This window comes from Argopecten irradians, chromosome 3 (genome assembly GCF_041381155.1).
Source record: "Argopecten irradians isolate NY chromosome 3, Ai_NY, whole genome shotgun sequence".
Classification (NCBI taxonomy): domain Eukaryota; kingdom Metazoa; phylum Mollusca; class Bivalvia; order Pectinida; family Pectinidae; genus Argopecten; species Argopecten irradians.
In genome coordinates this window covers 2,528,480-2,548,921 of record NC_091136.1, presented here as the reverse complement: position 1 = coordinate 2,548,921, position 20,442 = coordinate 2,528,480, and the positions used below count along the sequence as shown (strand labels likewise).

Below are 20,442 nucleotides of genomic sequence, written 5' to 3'. Positions count from 1 at the left end.
ACACGGACTTCATACGCATTTAACATTAATTTTAACAATAAATTTTATGATTTATGTATATGCATTCTACTGAAGATAAGACTGAGTTTAAAGTCATTATTCAATGTAACTAAAGCTATTTTTAGAAATGAAATATTTCCAACATATAATGTTCCATAATTATTAAGTAGGCTCATGGTTTAATACCGTTACATCATTTGTTGAATGCAGGTCTCCATATGCATTGTAACACTCATATAAGTCTAATACAAAACAACTTTAATACAATCGGGGATAATACTGCCCCAGTCATAGAGGTCTGTCTACCTTAGTGACATGCCGCAATGCGACATTCTAGTCCACATATTTTCACTACTTTCCCTTTAAACATAAATGGTATCGAATACAATAGACGTGCCCTTCGAGCTAAGTACATACTTGTTCGCGGATAGCCTGCTGTGTGTCCAGTGACCCAACAGTAGTCCGTCGATTCCACACCGACACAGTCCTACACACTCTCTACAGACCAATATGGTAAGTAAATATACCTATTACTTATATCACTGATATCGTGAAGCCTAACAGGATGTTATACGCACATATATGTATGTTCAATATCAGATTTTTGTTGTCATGTTTGTCTACGCTGTATCTATTATTTATATTGTTATAAATCCTTTCAAAATTGGTAATAAATGTTCTTAATTGTAATATAGATTTGTTATTAATAGTGATTACACACTCTGGTAAAGATAGGATGGGAATCGAGATCTTGTAAGATGTCGACGATCTAGTTATATGGCGTGTTTTGCGTACATTTGGTCTATCTTTTTTTATCAAAATAATCTATAGATTAATAAGGTAAAGGTTACGAAAATTAATCAAATATGTAAAATCTATTCTACATGTACGCACATGCACAAGTTCGCTAAGAGTTAATTATCTCCTTAATTACTTTTGTTATGTCAATATTTACACAACGATGACATTCACTGTTCTTTGTGGAAGATCTTTCGTTGTACTACAGAAGGAAGAAGAAATAAGTTACTTTCAAGTTCAAGTTCTTTAGTTACCTAGCAACAATTTGTTGTTAGCATAGTCTACTTTATCAACGTAAAGCCATGTAACATCGAAGTATTGTTCGAATATTTTCCATTGAGATTATACTTAGTAATGCTTTAAGTTAAGTAAATTACAGTCAAATTAAACTCATCATCCACTTTTGTATAAAGATCTCCTGCTAATTAAGGTCACATTCTTAGAGTTCCAAATGGTCATTTATAACACAGTTTCACATTGTGTAGAAAGGCCAGCTATTTAAAGATATCACTTTTCCCTTACCTCATGGGTGTTTTGACTGCATTAACTTTTTATTACTTTTGTAATGTGAAGAGCAATTCTTGTATCAACATAAAAACATCTGATGGAAATTAGAAAATAAAGACCATAAGAAGCTTATAACGAGGTCGAGGTAAACAGAAAAATGGCGGTTTGTATAAATATTTGTTCTAATTCTACCCTCTAGGCGGACCAACTGTCAGAGGAACAAATCGCAGGTAAGTTTCCCTTTTGTAGTCGGAATAAATCCTCTTAGTCAACTTTGTTATCGTTGAGTATGGTAAGCTTTCTGGTAGTGTAAATAGGCCCCGATAAAGACCCTTTAATCGTGCCATTGGATTCCCGTCCATCAGGTTAACACGCATTGCAGGGTCTACAGTGTTTAGTCAATATGAAACAAGCTACTGATTAATATTGGATAGTTTCCTACCATTTTAGTTGATTAATTACCAAAAGTTAAGTTTTAAGGCCCCGTTTAAACTAGTGATTTTGTGTATGGCTGTATATCACTTCCTTGATACGTGAAATTTAACTTAGTAACTTAAATAATAAAATGTGTCCATGCATCCGTACTCACCTTAGATATCACTGCTGACTCGTAGATTGTTGTGTTGTTTGTAAATTTTGGCAACTAGGCAAAATATTGTGCATTTCAGTTATGTAAGTCCACAGGGTTCAGTACATATTTCTTTCACCAAATAACCATGCCATAATGTTTACTAGTGTTTATGGCTTGTAGAAAGAGCTATGGTTTGAGTGGATTCGACTTTACAAAGGCATACACAGCAATGTATAATTGTTTGCCTATTTTGTCAAATCTAACAAACATCACAACATTCTACGAGACAACAGTGGTATCTAAGGTTAGGACGGATGCATAGAAACTTTATATCAACTAAGTTATGTTCAAGTACACTTAAGAAGTGATATATATAGGCATACAAGAAATCCCTACTTTAAACGGGGTCTTAAACCTTAATATCAATATGAGACAATAACGGGCATAAATGTATACAGACTATATATATAAATACCTAAGATAAGTCAGTACTATTATTTTGCACACTTTCGACAGGCAAGTTTAATTTAACCCTAGGCTCATATTTTGTACTTATCTGATTGGCCGGAGTTTTTCTTTCTTAGCTATATGAAATAAATAAAATCCGATAATGGCATAGAAAACTGTGGTTATCTTATTAAAAAAAAACATCCATTATCAAATCATTGCAATCATCCATTAAAAGGTATTTACTTTATCTTTTTTCCTTTATCAAGCAAAATGAAAAAACTAAGCAGTTATGCATCTACTAATTAAATTGTTTTTGCAAACTTTTTAAGAGCCCATGCACATCTTCAAATAATACAGGGAGAAACAGAAATAAATCGATCTGTTTGCACAAAAACATAGCCGTTTTACATTTATTGAAATACTCATATTTTCAGAATTCAAGGAAGCATTCAGCCTGTTCGACAAAGATGGCGACGGTACCATAACAACCAAAGAGTTGGGGACAGTTATGAGGTCACTAGGTCAGAACCCGACGGAAGCTGAATTACAGGACATGATTAACGAAGTGGACGCTGACGGTAATGAAAATTTCTCGAACTATTTTTGTCACTTAGAATTTGATAAAACACTAGTTGTGATCCGTCTTTGCATATTACAGAATTGCCTCCCTTGTGGGTAGGTATCTATTGTGTCGTAATTATTTTGTAAGTAAAATTTACTTTATTTTCTCTGAAAAGTATTACGTTTCGCTCGCAAACATCACAATCAATACCTCCTAGCAAGGACAGATAACTCCGTAATGTGCAAATGCTGAATAGATTAGCCGAAATGGTAAGGCTTATGGAAAAATTGAAGAATCATATTGAATACATGTTTAGTTAAAATGTTAAAATTTTATGTCCCATTGAAATATATACAGGAATATTTTATAATAAGAATGCAGAACAAAATTATATTTTCCATTTGAATAAACCATAATGTTCATTTTCTGTGTAGAAATTTCATTCTAAGAAATATTGAAATTGATGTGTAAATTGATAGTTGATAAAATCGCAGTCACCTACTTGTTACTTGCGAAAGTCTATTCGCAGTTGGTAGAGATGATACAAAGATTTTTATTACTAGAAACTTCAAAATTGCTCATGAACTATTATGACAACTACAAAAGTTTCAACGGGATAAGTTATTACAATCATCATTGTAAGATAACTACATTTGTATTTATAACAGGAAATGGTACCATTGACTTCCCCGAATTCTTGACAATGATGGCACGGAAAATGAAAGACACGGATTCCGAAGAGGAATTGAGAGAGGCATTCAAAGTCTTTGATAAAGACGGTAACGGATTTATCAGTGCAGCTGAATTACGACATGTGATGACAAATTTAGGAGAAAAACTAACAGACGAGGAAGTAGATGAAATGATCCGAGAGGCTGACACTGATGGTGATGGGCAAGTCAATTATGAAGGTAAACATTATTATATGAAGTTGATCAAAGGATTTAAAACATGTCACCATCAAAGAATAAATCAGCAGAACCATTGGAGAAAACACCACAAAATTTGAATGGATGAAATAATTTTTCTTTTTTAACTGACGAAACCTGGTAAAAATGGTATAACTTAATGCAAAATTGATACAAAAAATCATCAAATATTAAAATTGGCAAAAACAAGAAATTATCTAAAATAATATTATGATCTCTGCGTAATCTGCACTTTATCTGCACATAAACATCTCTTGACATTGTAAATATCAATATAAAGTACTAAGTAGTTCAGTTTATGTAATTTTCTGCACTGCTTTTCAGTTCCTTTTTCTTGTATTGTTTGTTGTCTCGTTAATATGGGGAAATAAAGATTATCTATCTATTCATGTATAGGCAAAAGGAACGGAATCATTATCAAACGTAAAATAAAAACAGAAACGGGGTGACCTTCTAAGCACTAAAGTTATTTTGAAAATATATTCAACGATCAAAATAATGCCCATCTCATGCAATGGAAAAAGACATTCAACAACACCAAAATAACAATTTATCAAACGTTATTAATTGTCAAAGGGATTATTATGTAATAATTCAATTTGTTTTGTTTATAACAAACATTTTAATTTGCTTAATAATTTACGTTATCAGTCCATATTTGAAAAAAAAAATGGTGTTGTCATTTGTAACCTCGCTTCTGATTGGCTGATATAACGGTGTAATCATTTGATAGCAAAACGAGTCCCAGATGAAATTCAAAATACTTAGTAGATGAATTTTGCTAAATTGATTTATAAGGATTGATTTGAATATACTTTTATGTTATGGATATAGCACAGAAATCTGAATGTACTCTAAATATACCGCTTTATTTAGTGTTCACTCAGATTTTTTGTGCTATATCTCCTTAACATAAGAAATCCATTCAAGTTAATCCCCTAAAATATTTGTATCTTATGGAAAATAAATTTTCTTTTCTATTCTGTCTTCGATAGTATAAAGCGAAAAGGGATTAAAAAAACGAAATGTTATTCGAGTGTACTGTTAATGTATTTCTTTCGTGATTTTCAATTTCAGAATTCGTCAATATGATGGCCTCAAAGTGATACCGATGCCCTCCTGTCTTCATTCGTTTTTTTGTTGGCGTCTTACATGAAACCAAGCGGGGCTTCCTCATTTTATTAATAAGTCATCCATATTCTACAGTGTTCTCAATGCAATGTACAATCGCAATGTTTATATTAAATATTATATTTTCTATACATAAACGTTTTCGTGTCTTATTCATATAAAATAATTATACTATATATTCCGTCTTTGCATATTACAGAGTTGCCTTCCTTGCAGGTAGGTGAGTAAAATTCACGTCGTTTTCTCTGAAAACTATAATGTTACACTCGCAAACACATGACGTCACAATCATAATAATTTTATAATATGCAAATACAAAATATATTAACGAACCAGAAATCTGCATTTTCAAGCTAGATCTGAATATGCATTATTCACTTCTGGAAACATTTAAAAGTAAAGGTAAGATTGAACGCTCAGGTAAACCATTTTTATCGATGCTTCGAAATGGCTTGTAAATAATTCGGAGGTACTGGAATATGACAAACATTCTATACAAATTCACAATCACAAATGAAATAGAGGCAGACAGTTTAAGAACAGACGTTTTTCAAATCTTGAAAACAACAATTCCTTAAAGATGCGACACCGATGACAAATGTTTTTTTTCTTGTCAAAAACAGAAGCTGGAGAATATGTTTTTTTCTTCGGTTACAAAAGTCACTTACTTTGCACCATTACCATCGAAAATGTTTGAGCTACTAATTTTACTTCAAGGTAGAAATATTAAAATTAGTATTTGTGTCCCGAAAAAATTCATGACAGACTATATGAAATGAATCACTGACTGCTCATTTTCTATGTATCAAAAGCAAAATAAATTATTTTATATTATGTTTTGTATAATTTAACACCAATTATTGTTATAATGATGATTATCATTTATGTGGGCGATGGAGCATCTTTAAAGTAAAAAGTTCTTCAAAGAAATATTATTCTACGAAACTGGAGCGCTGATCAATACGTTTTACCAGCTGGCAATGACCGTACCACTGCGGACATGGATATTTAGGTAATACACATAAACCGTTTCGATTACCTAGGCCGTTTTCGATTATACGGTTAGACTAGTTGGACCTATAGTATAACAGACGGATCTAGTGATTTTATATTGTTTTCAAACAGACCTTGACAAAGCCCTCATTGGCCTGTATAAAAACTGAAGTTCCGTCAGGATTTATACTTCAAATGATTTCTTTATCATACGGTCGAAACGGTTGTTCCGAATAAACGAAAACGGCCTCGGAGTTCACGAAATGTCTCTTTACCTCTTGTTGTATCTAGCGTTGGGAGTATCGTGATATATATACTCGTACATAACCAAATTTATAAATGTGGTATATATGTGGTCAGCGCCATAGGTCCACTCCATGGACACATCAAACATGTCATAAACAGTGTATGTTCATACAATGGACGGACTTAATACATTTTTATGATACAAACTAGTTACCTATTGTACAATGGTTTTATTATTTCCACCTGCAATCGTGTTACCATTGCTTTATAGTGGTCTTTTTTGTCGTAAGTTGATGCGGAATCTTTGTATGATACCTCAGTAAGAGGAAACACTAAGCGTGATTACGGTCTAAATGATACTCAACAGTTCCCGAACATATATAATGAGCAGTTGTACTGACAAAACAAAGAGGACCGGTCATGGCATCGCGTTAATTTAGATACGTGAATGACATGCTGACCAGACTCCGCACCAGAATTCCGCACCGAGAAATTCTTCAAACACATAAAACATAATGAGAAATAATACGGGGAAATACACGCATTAGAATTTGGGTAAAATGGGAAGATTCCATTCCTCGACCTCATGACAACAACAATATTGGTAATCAACTCATACATACCATTACCTCAATTTATACCTTTAAGATAATTCAACAGTCAAAATCAATAGCGCCATTGTGAGAATTATATATATATACTACAATGCAGTGGTAGTTCATTGAAAAAACAAACAGACATATATAAATGGATGTAATCCGAGATTATACATAGTTCACAAATGAGTAAATTCTGTTTTGTTCATTTCTAAAATGGGTAAGAGATACTGATTCGTTTGTTTATATACCGGTGGTTTAATTGTGGATAATAATCAAGGTTTGATATGAACATGAAACACGATTGACAGAGGAAAGTAAAACTGTATTGAATGAATTTTAGATCCCGCAAAAACTGCAACCTAAACCACGCGTAAAGAGTTCAAAGAATGTTTTCAGCTGTTTGGTAATAATAAACAAGGTTTTGTAGGACTTTACTAATCATTAGAACTAAGTTTATTTTTAGAAATGAAATATATCAGCTACATATTTACATATCTATTAAGAAATTTTGTAGTTTAAATGCATATGACATGTTAGACAAACGTATCTATAAAACATACCTTTTAACTCTATAACGAAATAGCTTTAAATACTTGTATGATTTCAGTTATTGTGTTGGTTTTTTCTTAGTAACACAATTCTGTATTTGATTATTACAGAGTTATCTGCACTTGCGTAAAGGAATTGATTGTAACATCATGTGTTTGCGAACGTAACGTCATACTTTTCGTAAATAACGACGTGAATTGTGCTCACAAAATAATGACGTCATAATGGAAACCTTCCCGCAAGGGAGCTAACTCTGCACTTGCACGATATCTATGAAGAAATCATAGGACCTGCATAAACTAAACGTTGAAATCAAAGACGTGTCTGAAATAGAATCCCTCCGTTCATGCATAGTCGGGTAACTACGATATATTTTATTTATTAACTTGGTGAAATTTGTGCAGAAATAAATCAATTGAAAATAGATTTAGATGGAACATAAATTGGAAGCGAGACACATTATGCCAAGTCATCACAGCTCATCGTCCAGCCAATGAGGATACGAAATGATATCGAGTCAAATAATTTAGAATTAAACCATGTACTTCAATTTGTACGATATCTTTTTAGTCAACACCTATCTGGCAGTGATTTTAGACTCTCGATAAATAAAGACTGATCCAAGATTTTGTAAAGCTAAAAATTTGTGTTAATCTGCGTGTTGTAATACACAGTACCGATACAGAAGCTAGTGGGAAACCTTCAGAGTTGTAAAATAGGTATCAATAAGCTAATTCATTCATTTATTTTTACGATTGAAGCTAAAATGTTTATATCATGATGTTGTCTTTTTTTTCATTTGCAAAGATTACTGAACTGTTCAGTATGTGTTTTGTTAAAAATGCTTTTTTTTTATCTCGTGGAAAAAAGTTAAACCCAAAACTTAACAATAATATACTTTTATTCACGTGCATTCAATTACAGATAAGATAATCACTGCTTCGACATTACGGTGTGTCATTACAGGGATTCAAGTTACACAATTTCAGTTAATATGTACCTGGCAAACAGAGTTAGCGCTGTACAAGCATGTAGCATATAAAAAAGGAGCTAAAATCAAGTAATATTGTGATTTTGCTTTCAATCAGACATTTTAATGTATTAAGTACATGACTTGTAGTCACTACAAAATTGATTTGAATTCCTAGTGTACATGGTGTTTAGGTTTTTAATTCTGTACCATCAATGATTAAAAGAAAATGTTAGGAAATCTTCCTTTAATAAATCAGCATATTCTCAATAATTATGCTTCGATGTAGCCATATTGACAGTTGCTCCAAGTATATGTGGTATATCTATGTATTCAAAACCACACAGGTTGATTGCAGTGTGAGCCCAAATCTCATCTTATACATAATAATGAAGCAAAATCCTTCAATGCCTTAGGGCACTAGAAAGTTCAAAAAGAGTCATGGAGAAAAATATGTAATTCCGGTGTAATATTCCATGAACCGTTTCATGTTTCCTCCTTTACTGTGACTTCCTCCTTGATTGGAAAAGGTGTTGATTGTAGTTGCTGCATTTGTAGTTCAGCAATTGTTCGTTCCTGTGACTCTACAGTTGAGCGAAGCTTCTTCAGATCAGCAATTGTTCTTTCCTGTGACTCTACAGTTGAGCGAAGCTTTTCCAGTTCTGCAATTGTTCTTTCCTGTGACTCTACAGTTGAGCGAAGTTGATGTATTTCTACTGACAGGGATAGAACATCGACAGGAGACACCCCTGGAAATAATTTTAATGTATATATACATGTATATTCATATGCACATCAAATTTCAATTAGTGAACAAGTTAACTGAATGACAACATTTACATATTTTAGACCCGGAATTTAAAACCGAATACGGAGCAGGCAGCATTACAAGGTTGTGCCATGGCAACATATCTGTTCACTATGCAGCGCCAGTACCATTACCCATAACATCTTAATTTGGACATGCAGCAACCAGATACAGAGAAAATTGAGCAGGAAATCAGTGTGGAATTGATATCATATATCTAGTATGAGGAGAGGACAAAATGGACTTACATACTCAAACTTTAGTAAAGTGTTTTTGAAAAGAGCCAAGCTTACAGATAGTGTTATTTCAGGTGATTTAACCCGCAACCCATAGCTGTATCCCCATTACACTTTATGGTAAATGAAATGACAATCATGCAAAAATTTTCACTCCATTTACCATATAGCGAAATGGGGATGCAGATATGTATTTCGGGCTAATTAACATAACAAGCGTACATATAGTGTTATGTTATTTAACCCAAAACCCATATCTGTATCCCCATTACACTATATGGTAAACGGAATGAAAATTATGCAAAAGCAAATTTCTTGGGACTTCTCCAGATGGTAAGTATATATATATATATATGGATGGGGAATGTTGCCTGATCTGCCAGGAACCTTACCATCAGCGAGGTACTTTTGTCTGGACTTAGAGGTCAATACACCTGCCAGGTTGTATACGAACTGTGTTTTTTATGACCAAGTACAGGGACAATTCCTACTTGGCCTACTGAATGCAACCTCTGTTTATTTGTTGTTTTCACACAAAAGAATATATATTTGTAAAGGATTCCCGATATTATGTTTATGCTTTCATTGATTGAGAAGGTGGCGGTATATACCGAGAATAAAGACTAAATTGAAAAACAACTTTGAATACTTACATTGAATATCAGTCTGTGTGATCTGGTCACGGAATGCAGTGGCCTCTTCTGTACTATCTACAGGCTCCACATTAATACTGTAAAATTAGGAAAAAATATATGTGTCCAAACCCTCATAGTGTACAACAGTAACATTGTAATATATGGAATAGGCCCGACTCGGTCAATTAATATAACAAATCTATGAGCATTCGGAACTTTTCTACAATAATATTACTGCTTTGTCATAACAAGGGTGAAATATTTCCTTGAGAAACATTTCCATTTGTATTATTTACATTTTTCAATGAAATAACACAGAAATATATATTAAAATGATATCATTTTAAACATGTACAATTTACACACAATTACATTTTTGTGCTATCTTCAAGTCGTAATTTTCTTTTTCTGTTACTCAGCAATGATTTTTTCTCTCTGATCCTTGACCTATGTCTGGAACCATCAGCTTGTATAGGGTCAGGGTACATGGTAGTGGGTCCATTTCCTCCAACAAAGTGCTAAAATATCATATAAATGATGTTTTAAGCATTGTAAATGCAGTAAAAAATGCAAATTTATACAATTATCTTTGCGTTGTTTTTGTTTAGCTTGATTTAGTTTTTTATATTAAGAATCATTATTGACCTACTTTCACAAACTTACACTTATATGTTACTGTAAAGTACATTTGTGTAGTAGCTCGAAACACGTAAATAGACTACTGGTTCGGGGCCTCCTCACCTACAAATGTACTGGGTCGATCTGTCGGTCAGTACTAATTAATAGCTAGGTACATGAAAACTGTCAACACATATCACTCTGTCACCTGCAGTTCACATACACGTAGACTACGGTAAAGAAACAACTTCGTCACGCATCGCCAACTGATCGAAATAGGCCAATATATATAGGCAGACAAACGGCACGTGTGCAAAGTATGTCAATATACATGTACGTACCTTTGAGCAGACGGCTTTGTGTTTGTTAATCCTATCTACATTCAGCTGTTCGTGTGGTCTGCCGCACGCTTTTATCCACCTCATACATTTATCCAAGTTTGTTTTGGGTTTCGGAAACAATATAAACCGTCCTCCGTCTAACCTTTCAGGATATCTTTCATCCGCGTTACAATCGCCCCACGCGCACCGAATGACCATCTTAATGTTGTATAACTGCCGTCATGAGCTAAGAAAAAAACTATAATATCTTAGTAAGCTAAAACCATTTCATATACCACCATCGCACCATATTTACCAATCACATCCAGCGCTAGGCCTACCGGGAAATAGAAATGTTACTGCGTTGTCCCACACGTGTTGTTTGTGGGACACTATGCATATGGCGGACGATTAGTTTGTGTAACGGAGAAAATATTTTCCGGCGCTGTGATTGGCCAAATATTTTTTGCGCCGGAAAGATGAATTGCTCGACACACATATAGACTACGATTAGTCTGGCGCGAAATGAGGTAATATTTTGATGCTTTTTGCGTTACTTCTGCTTTTTGCAGGTTAATTTTCCTTAAATAAATCCTCTTAGTCAACTTATTACTGTAATGTTATAGATGAGTATGGTAGGTTGTATGGAAGGGTAAATAAGTCCATCTATAAAGACCCATCTTGGATTCCCATTCAATAAGTTATCATAAAATACCAGTGTTTAGGAAATATGAAACAGGATATCGATCAGTATAGAGTAATAGCAAATACACTTTCTCTCTAGATTAATTGCTTTGTATACGTTTGTATTTTAAGTTCTCTCTCGCCCGGATGTATAGTGTGGTCAGTAGTCAGTAGGATTTCACTACATGTGACACTACTACTAAATCTTACATACAATGTATATTTACTTCTAAGGTTTCACTGTGATCTGCTCAACAAGGATTAGTTCTGGTCTTGCTGACAAATTGAAATGCAACATTTTGGTAAACGTTTCCACATTTTATTTAAATAAGCCGCGGTTTCCAAGTAATTACGATGTATCATCATATTAGCACAAGCCCTCCGCATCTGGGCCGAGATCTAGTCACATCCTATGTCGGGACAGTTTCCTTTGGTCGGTGTTTTGTTGCGGGTACTCCGGTTTTCCTCCACACATCCTTAACCTGACACGTCATTAAAACCTTGCATTGTTTGAAACTATTATGTATGTACCCCTGCGAGATGGTATTCATGACATCATGAATATTCATAATGATTCATGAACTTTCAAGAATATTAGCAGATTGTGGTTCATGAAAAAAGGTCATGAATTCATCAAATGACTCTCATGAACTATTCATGAAGTTTTATGAATCCATGATTATTCATTATCAATGTGTCAAGAATTGTCCATGCAGATTTATGCACTATGTTTTGTATTTAATGTGTGATACTCGTTTGGTGTACCGAACTTTTGTCTCAAATACATGTTTTATGTTTTATACATGTAGTAAATCTGAATCTACGCTAAATTAGAGATGCATGTAAGTATAATGATAGCAGAAATTAAAATCTAAGATTTCTTTCGTCAATCTTCAATGTCACGGACACATGTTACATTTTATAAATTAATCATTAATGGTCATAACCTAACTAGTCTTTACATATATCCTAACATTTACCTATCTCGAATGCTTCACATCCGAACAATAGTCCGTGTATTGTCCCCCGTATCAAGTGATTTTTGATGATATAGGCCATTTGCATCATATTATGGTAGATGTATACATGTATGCTGCATCATCTGATCGTCAGTGCTTGGTTGTATCCCATAATTGTACAGATATGCTATGTATGTCAATGTTGATACCACTGAACACTTGATGTGGGCGATGTTTTGTTATACCGACAAAAGAAATTCAACAAAATACATAACACACGATTTAGGCCGGTGTTGGCAGTAAAAAGGCAATATACATTAATGTTTGAACTTATTTACCCTCAAGGAGGAAGTACTGACAGATGAACAGATCGCATGTAAGTTTCCCTTTGTTGCTGGAATACCCCCTCCTGGATTATGTAATCATACAATGTTTAGGAAATGTGATACATGATATCATTCAGAATTTAGGAACAATAAACAAACATTATCTTCAGGATAATCATAATATCAATATTTTTATAAGGTCGTTTTATAAGATTTTATAAGTCCCCCGACCCTAATTTTTTCCCACTTTTCTACGAAAAAAATTAATTAGTCGGAATTTCGATCTCAAACTCCGGTTCCGGCCATCATTTTAGAGTGAAAGATACTTAAAAAAAAAATTCCGACCGACCGACCCTATTTTTTTCCAAATGTAACCATAAACAGACATTTTTTGGCCTTATGCACACTGCCAACACGATAATGTATAATGAAAGGAAAAAGTGATAGTATTGTATTATTTTTTTGACATTTTCGCAAGAACCGTTTTTGTTTTATATATGTTCAATAATAAATCTTATTAAAATTCAAGGAGGCATTTAGCATGTTCGATTGAGACGGTGACGGAACCATAGCAACATAAGAAGTCGGGGCAGTGTTGGGGTACTAGGTCAGAACCCAACTGAAGTTGAGTTGGTGGACATGATCAACGACGCTGGTGGTAATTAGCATTGAGTATATGCTGTATAACTCCATAACAGTGCAATCATGCATCGTTAAAATATATAGGAAAACATAAGAACATAAACGTGTTTTCTGAAATGGATGAAAAACATCGTATACACCACATTTAAAATTTTCCTGCAATGCATAGTGTTACCTATACAAACAAACACTTGTCTAATTCGGATACCTATATACAATGTATAGTAATAAGACCTAAAGCAGATTTATGCTATACCTATGGGGGCTTATCGTAGCCTTCTTCAGTAGGTTGTGTTACTGAGAAGAGTTGGAATGGTAGAAAATTTAGGTTCCTGATATTGATAATTTAAAATAGGTTTTGAGCCTCCCTGATAGAAAACTAGTTTTGTCGAAAGATATCGATTTTTGTTTAACCCAAGTCTAATCCCAAACAGTTTAGGATCACCTTTAGAATATTATAGAGTACCACATATCTATTACATTAGACTGTGAAAAATTTCTATACACTGTTATCTTACTTCCAATTCAATTACCAACTAGACCACCTATCTGATTGACCAACGAAGATGGCCTAACACCAGAAATGGAATACCACAAAACAGCATTCCGACAACTAGTCAGTGAACGCCTTAGTCTTAAATTCGATTTTTATTAATTTAGCGAATTTTGTTTGAACTCGTTATACACGTTAATTTGCACTTGGAAATAAGCAGGTCTATAGTAGATGAATATAACAAAAAAGACGAGTGAAGGAGATCAATTCAATCAGATAAAATCAGATGTTATTTCTATTTCTATATTACTATGGAGAATACCAATCTTGGCTCTAAAGGGGGGGGGGAGGTATACTGTAAACATATGTATTTTAGCGATAGTTATAGTTTCGCGCCTTTGAAGTTCTAGTTCATGTTCAGCGCTAGAATTTGTAGAGGACTATTTCCGGTATTGAACCAACGAATTACGCTGATCATAATTACAATTACTGTTTTCAATTGTGCTAAAATAAGTACGTTTTTAATACGTCTTCCCGAGAAAAAGAGGTAAGTGGACATGTTGATATAGGATAAAGATTGGTATTCCTCCTATAGGAACTTACACAAAACGTTGGTTGACTGTAACACGGATTTCTTTTCTAACGGGTTTTTATATCAATTTAACCAACACCTCCACTAGGAATCGCACTTGGGACCCTGGTTTATTAGTCTGATACCCAACCGATCGCGCTAAACAGATATAGAAGTTCTCTCTAGCTATATATGACAAAACTACATATATTTATTAAGCAGGTTATACCGAGATCAGCCTCTGGTCGGGTTTTTCCTTGTACTCCAACGTTCCCCGAGATCCTTAACCTGGCACATCATTAAATGCATTGTCTTTTTAATGGAGTTAACCCAATCAAACCAAACCGAAAACTTTGAATGGCAATTACACACGTGTATGTATTGTTCCTACCAGACAATAGACAGCCTTTGTTCCCGTACTGTGACATTAACACCCGGTTTTAAACACAAAATGTCTTGAATCATCACAGTCGGTAGCTAACCACACTTATTCTGCCACAGTAAAGTACAACTAGAACGTACACGAGGTATTTTCGTCGTGAAAACATGGTATGTATAGCTTTATCAAATTACTCTCTTTATTGTGTATGAAATATGTAAAATATGTTTGGTATTATCAATTGGGGGTACTCGTGCGAACCCTTGTCTCAAATAAATGTCGTCATTTATATACATGTATGTAGTGACACAGATATGAATCTATTCATTATGTTAAGTTAGAAAGTAGTATGATGATGACAGAAATTAATTTTTTTAATCTCCACTATGATGGGCAAATGTTACATTTCAAAAATAAATAATTAATGACAGAACCTATTAATCTTAAATCATATCTTAATGTTTACCTCTATCGAATGCTCAGAACAATAGGTTACCACACTGTATTGTCCTTTGTAGTATGATCATTTTATCTTTCATACCTGCGGGTGTAATACTGGCTGGTCCAGGGCAATACACTCATGTCGCCTGAGGCTGTATTACAAGGCTACCCATACAATAAAGCTTTTTTTTCACAAATATGACTGGTTTTACTATAAAAGATGCATACAATGAAATTTGTTTTGAAAATATCACATGATTTTTCATGTATGGAAAATTGACTTTCAGCCGTGGATTTCTTCGAATTTATTTCAAAATGGCGGGATATAATAGTTGTAAAATTGCATTAAAACGTCGAGGATCACAAAATGTCGGGATATCACAAAATGTTGCAAAACCCTCGGCAAACCTCGGGTTTTGCTACATTATGTGACCCTCGGGTAGAATATCCCTATCCTTCATATCCACATATGAAAGTCTTATAATCTTTGGCGTTGATGTAAAGTCGGGCATATGTTACAGAAATCAATTAAATAACGATGAGCAGGATTTATTAAACAGGCAACGTTTCCTTTGTGATCAAAAGCTTTCAAAAGAACTCGAACTTTATGAAGACATTGACATAGGTATGTTTTGATTATGTATATTGAATACGGTCCATAAAAATTTGGTTAAATGTTGCGATACCAAATACATGTAATTCCTGCCGTTTATGGCAGGGACACAAATGTTACATAACATTACATGTATGTTCCAATTTAATTTCCTTCAAAACATCTTAAGCAGACATCTCTGAATAGCAATTCAAATACGCCATACATTCAAAACCAAATACAAAAGATTTCTGGAAAAACACTTCCATAAGAGCAGTCAGCTCGAGCAAAACTCCAGTCGTATATATAACCACCTCCTTCAGCTTAAAGGCAACGAAAACTTATGCCCAAAAGGCTTCTGTTGGTCTTACCAACGTGAGGGAAAATAAAAACAACCTGCGGAATCATGCAAATATAAGCATGCGTGTCATTTCTGCTGGAAAGCACTCTGCCTAGAGATACTCATCACCTTCCGTGAATCAAAGTGGATCCATTTAAGCTTAAAACCTACCTAGGAAATAAGGATAATTCAACAACTGCCATGTTCAGAGAGAGGGTTTTGTTTAAGAATATCAGGAACAAATCCAGTTTCTGCACCGTCTAACCAAAAGTCAGCTTTACAATATACTGTTACAGTATCCGCAAAATAACAATAAAATATATCTAAATAGGAAGAAAAGCTACATGTAGCCCTTATTCCCAGACTTGTCAGTTTGGTGATATTGGCCATTTACATCATATCACGGTAAGCGTATATTTGCGTCGTCGGTGACGGTTTTTTTTTCTCATCGTTGTTGATACGTATAATTAGAAGTCATTGTACTTCATGTTTATGTGTTCACGTTTCATGTTTTGTGTATCATTACTGAAATGACCTTAACCACATTTTCTATCTCTGCTGTGTTCATGATGCAGTTTCTATCTAGCAGCCATACATATGAACAAAAAAGAATTGGAGTTATCTATCTTTTGTGTGAGGCATTTTTCCACAATGGTTTCCATACAAGCATTGGATTGGGATATGCTTTGCTGTATGAAAGATCTTTAGTTTTACAACAAAAGAAAATAAACAAAACACTTAACAGACAATCTAGACCGAGGTAGACAGTAAAATAGCGGTGTACAATAATTTTTATTCTTGTTTACCCTTTAGGCGAACAAACTGACAGACGACCAGATCGCAGGTAAGCTTCCCTGTGTAGTTGGATGACCCCCTTTTGGAATCGTACTATACCAGTGTTTAGGAAATATGAAAAGGGATATCAATCAGTATTGAGGAATAATCAAGTGACTAACTCTCAAGGTTAATTATAATTAAACTAATTAGTAGTTATATGATATATGAAACAGAAAGTGGAAAAAAATATTTAAATAAAAGGACAATGTTTTTTATTATGCACACTGCCAATAAGCAATGCATTTTCACCCTTATATAATGAAGGAAATAAAGTGATCCAATTGTATTTTAGTATTTTTGTAAAAACCGCAAGTTATTTTAATACATATGTTCAATTATATTAAGAATTCAAGGAGGCGTTCAGTCTGTTCGACAAGAAAGGCGATGGGACTATAACAACAAAAGAGTTGGGGACAGTGATGAGGTCACTAGGTCAGAACCCGACAGATGCTGAGTTAGAGGACATGGTCAACGAAGTAGACGCTGACGGTAATTAGTATTCATTCATAATATACTATCAACTCATCTTAAACATTACTCTCTATGTCTATGGAATTACATAACAGTAAATCATGCATCGTTATAAAATGTCAGAGAAAACGTAAGAACATGAACATGTTTTGTCAATTGAATTGAAAACATCGTATGCTTCAAAACTAGTATCAAACAGTTTTCGATTAGAATTATGATTGATTTTCAAAATGATATAGTTCAAACTGTCTGGTGACCACATTGGTGAAGGACAATAAAAGGATACAGTGTAGGTCGCTGGGATTTTTATTTCTAGAATTTGTATTACAGGAAATGGTGCCATAGACTTTCCGGAATTTCTGACAATGCTGGCCCGTAAGATGAAGGATGGTGATAATGAGGATGAACTTAGGGAAACCTTTAAAGTGTTTGATAGAGATGGCAGCGGCTTTATCGGTGTTGTTGAATTACGACGTGTGATGTCTGATTTAGGAGAAAAACTAACAGACGAGGAAGTAGATGAAATGATCCGAGAGGCTGACATGGATGGTGATGGACAAGTCAATTATGAAGGTGAATAAAATTATAATAAGATCAATCAAACATTATAAACATAACACCATTTTATTAAACGAAAGAATCAAGAAAAGTAGTGTCAATAAGGTTAAGTAACTAGAATGGATAAGATATACTTAGTGGATATGGTGAATAGATCGGATCCGTTATCAAACTTGTTATGAATATTTTGCATAACAACAGAAACATAATTATCTTTTTAGTAGCATTTTTATTTTAAATACACGCTTAACCGTTTAAACAAACAAATCCATCAGAATGAACCGGTTATGGACAAGATTATCCTTTAACAGAGCAATTTACGAGATATCAAAATATTTCGCCTCAACTGAAAGACAAATCATCATTAATTTAATCCATCTTTTAAAGTATTTAACTAAAATGAATTATGGGTGATCGGGTGGTGTATTGGATAAGCCACTCGCCTTTCACCAAGCTGGCCGGGGTTCGATCCCCGGCACGGACGTGAAAAGGTTAGGGGTCACCCGCCCGATCACGTGGGTTTTTTCCGGGCACTCCGGTTTTCTACACACTGAGACCCCTTGTGCGCTTACATCCGGGCCATCGAGAGTGATTTACATAAGTTGTGTAACTTGTTTCGTAATCGATGTAAAAGAAATAAAGCTTATATAAAAGGAATTATGAATTTTATTTTAATTGAGAACTAATTTCGGCATACAGGTGATATATCTTTTTTGGTTTTCAATTTCAGAATTCGTGAGCATGATGACGGCAAAGTGATAAAAGGTCCTATCGATACCAAGCTGTCTTCATCAGTATTTCCATTGTCGTCTTATAGATATATTTAGCTTTTCATGTAAACAGGGCTTTCTTGTGTTATAAACAAATCATCCATATTTCACAGTGTTCTCAATGCAATGCAATGCTCAATCGCAATATTTATAATAAATATGTTATTTTCTTTACTTAAACTTAGTTCGTGTCATTCATTAATTTGACCATTTATTATTCACATTTTAAATGTTACTTCTGCGGTACGACCTCTTAAATTCAGTAAAGTCAATGTATTAGCAAATCTGAATACAGTATTGTTAAATATTGTAACTATGTAGTTTTTATTTAGACGTGTATTATCGGTAACCTGATTATGTCTATTGATGTGGTAGCTCATGCTAAATATTTCTGTAGAAACACAAAGTTTGGCTTATACCTCACAATCTGTACACTTGTACTAGCGTGCTTAATACATAATATGAAAAATATTTCATACATTGTGACACTCTTACATGCAATGTACAGTGAAACCTGTTCAAAATAATTCTTGTCTTATCCGGATACATGTCTTTAATTTACAGTAAATCCGGTAGCATCCGGTTAAGACAAGATACTCTGTAAATCAACTGTAACTGTTGTTTTCTATAACAGATCTATATCATATCTACAGTACAATTACACACGGGTTAATTTAAACGTAGTCTCCGTTAGCCGGTTGTGTTGCTGAGAAGTGTTCGATTATCGGAACCTTCAAATTGTTCCTGTGATAGATTGATAATCTGAAATAGGTTGTGAGTATTCCGGATAGAAAACTAGTAGATGAAGACCTGTTCTATCCAAAGATATTTTTGTCTATTCCCAACCATGAAGTTTAGAAACAAGTTGGTTTATAGTAGAAATATACATTTGTATATGTAAAAATACGAGTATCTTACAATCAGATAGAAAAAGGCCAATATTGAACAGAGACAAGAGGCAGGTCCTACCATCTGTGTAACTTCTTCCCTCGTGGCTGTACATCTAGAGATGGCAATACACTAGCACTGATAAAGACTGTGATACAGTCGCCTTACCCATTAAGTTGTACAGCAAAGCTCCTGTACATTTTAAATTATGCTATGTTATTGGTTGAACAAAATGTAAAGAACTTGATGACAATATCGACATCATTTCCATTACTGACATAATGTTTAAATAGATATGCATGACAAAGACCCGACGACAAGTTTTATACATCAACAATCATTCATACATCAATCAGATATAAGTTTTTAATGAGGTTCATTTAAGCATTGATGTCACTATTTTTTAATTTTATCGGGGTATGAAAAAAAATTGTTTGCAAACTGTGTGAATCCGCGTAGACCGAAAACCGAAGTGTACAATCCTTATACCTAAGATCATCCTCGATAGTCCAGGAGTTATTATCACTGACGTCATTGTCACCTCTAGACTGTCATAGTAAATCTTGAAG

The 20,442-nt window shown here is 34.0% G+C and overlaps 3 protein-coding genes across 3 annotated transcripts; 2 read left to right on the top strand and 1 right to left on the bottom strand.

Annotated features, from left to right (window-relative positions):
- The first annotated feature begins 372 nt into the window (after positions 1-372).
- On the top strand, positions 373-5,085 carry LOC138317299 (calmodulin-like). Its single transcript, XM_069258867.1, has 5 exons — positions 373-513; positions 1,505-1,535; positions 2,761-2,904; positions 3,557-3,799; positions 4,895-5,085. The coding sequence occupies exons 1-5, from the start codon at positions 511-513 to the stop codon at positions 4,921-4,923; spliced, it is 450 nt and encodes a 149-aa protein (XP_069114968.1). The 5' UTR covers positions 373-510; the 3' UTR covers positions 4,924-5,085.
- Positions 5,086-8,220: 3,135 nt separating this feature from the next.
- Positions 8,221-11,347, bottom strand: LOC138317288 (uncharacterized). The gene is made up of 4 exons (XM_069258851.1): positions 10,944-11,347; positions 10,357-10,502; positions 10,003-10,079; positions 8,221-9,054 (listed from the first exon to the last, which is right to left on the bottom strand). The coding sequence occupies exons 1-4, from the start codon at positions 11,139-11,141 to the stop codon at positions 8,792-8,794; spliced, it is 684 nt and encodes a 227-aa protein (XP_069114952.1). The 5' UTR covers positions 11,142-11,347; the 3' UTR covers positions 8,221-8,791.
- Positions 11,348-14,998: 3,651 nt separating this feature from the next.
- Positions 14,999-19,124, top strand: LOC138317287 (calmodulin-like). Its single transcript, XM_069258850.1, has 5 exons — positions 14,999-15,146; positions 17,163-17,193; positions 17,532-17,675; positions 17,988-18,230; positions 18,946-19,124. The coding sequence occupies exons 1-5, from the start codon at positions 15,144-15,146 to the stop codon at positions 18,972-18,974; spliced, it is 450 nt and encodes a 149-aa protein (XP_069114951.1). The 5' UTR covers positions 14,999-15,143; the 3' UTR covers positions 18,975-19,124.
- The last annotated feature ends 1,318 nt before the right edge of the window (positions 19,125-20,442 follow it).

Bases quoted from the DNA above. Each gene is read 5' to 3' on its own strand.
- LOC138317299 (XM_069258867.1), top strand. The intron at 1,536-2,760 runs GTAAGTTTCCCT...TCATATTTTCAG, and splicing joins GTCAGAGGAACAAATCGCAG to AATTCAAGGAAGCATTCAGC. The intron at 2,905-3,556 runs GTAATGAAAATT...TATTTATAACAG, and splicing joins TAACGAAGTGGACGCTGACG to GAAATGGTACCATTGACTTC.
- LOC138317288 (XM_069258851.1), bottom strand. From the start codon at position 11,141: ATGGTCATTCGGTGCGCGTGGGGCGATTGTAACGCGGATGAAAGATAT. The intron at 10,080-10,356 runs GTAATTGTGTGT...CTAATTTTACAG, and splicing joins CTTGAAGATAGCACAAAAAT to TATTAATGTGGAGCCTGTAG. The intron at 9,055-10,002 runs GTAAGTATTCAA...AATTATTTCCAG, and splicing joins CACACAGACTGATATTCAAT to GGGTGTCTCCTGTCGATGTT.
- LOC138317287 (XM_069258850.1), top strand. The intron at 17,194-17,531 runs GTAAGCTTCCCT...AATTATATTAAG, and splicing joins GACAGACGACCAGATCGCAG to AATTCAAGGAGGCGTTCAGT. The intron at 17,676-17,987 runs GTAATTAGTATT...TTTGTATTACAG, and splicing joins CAACGAAGTAGACGCTGACG to GAAATGGTGCCATAGACTTT.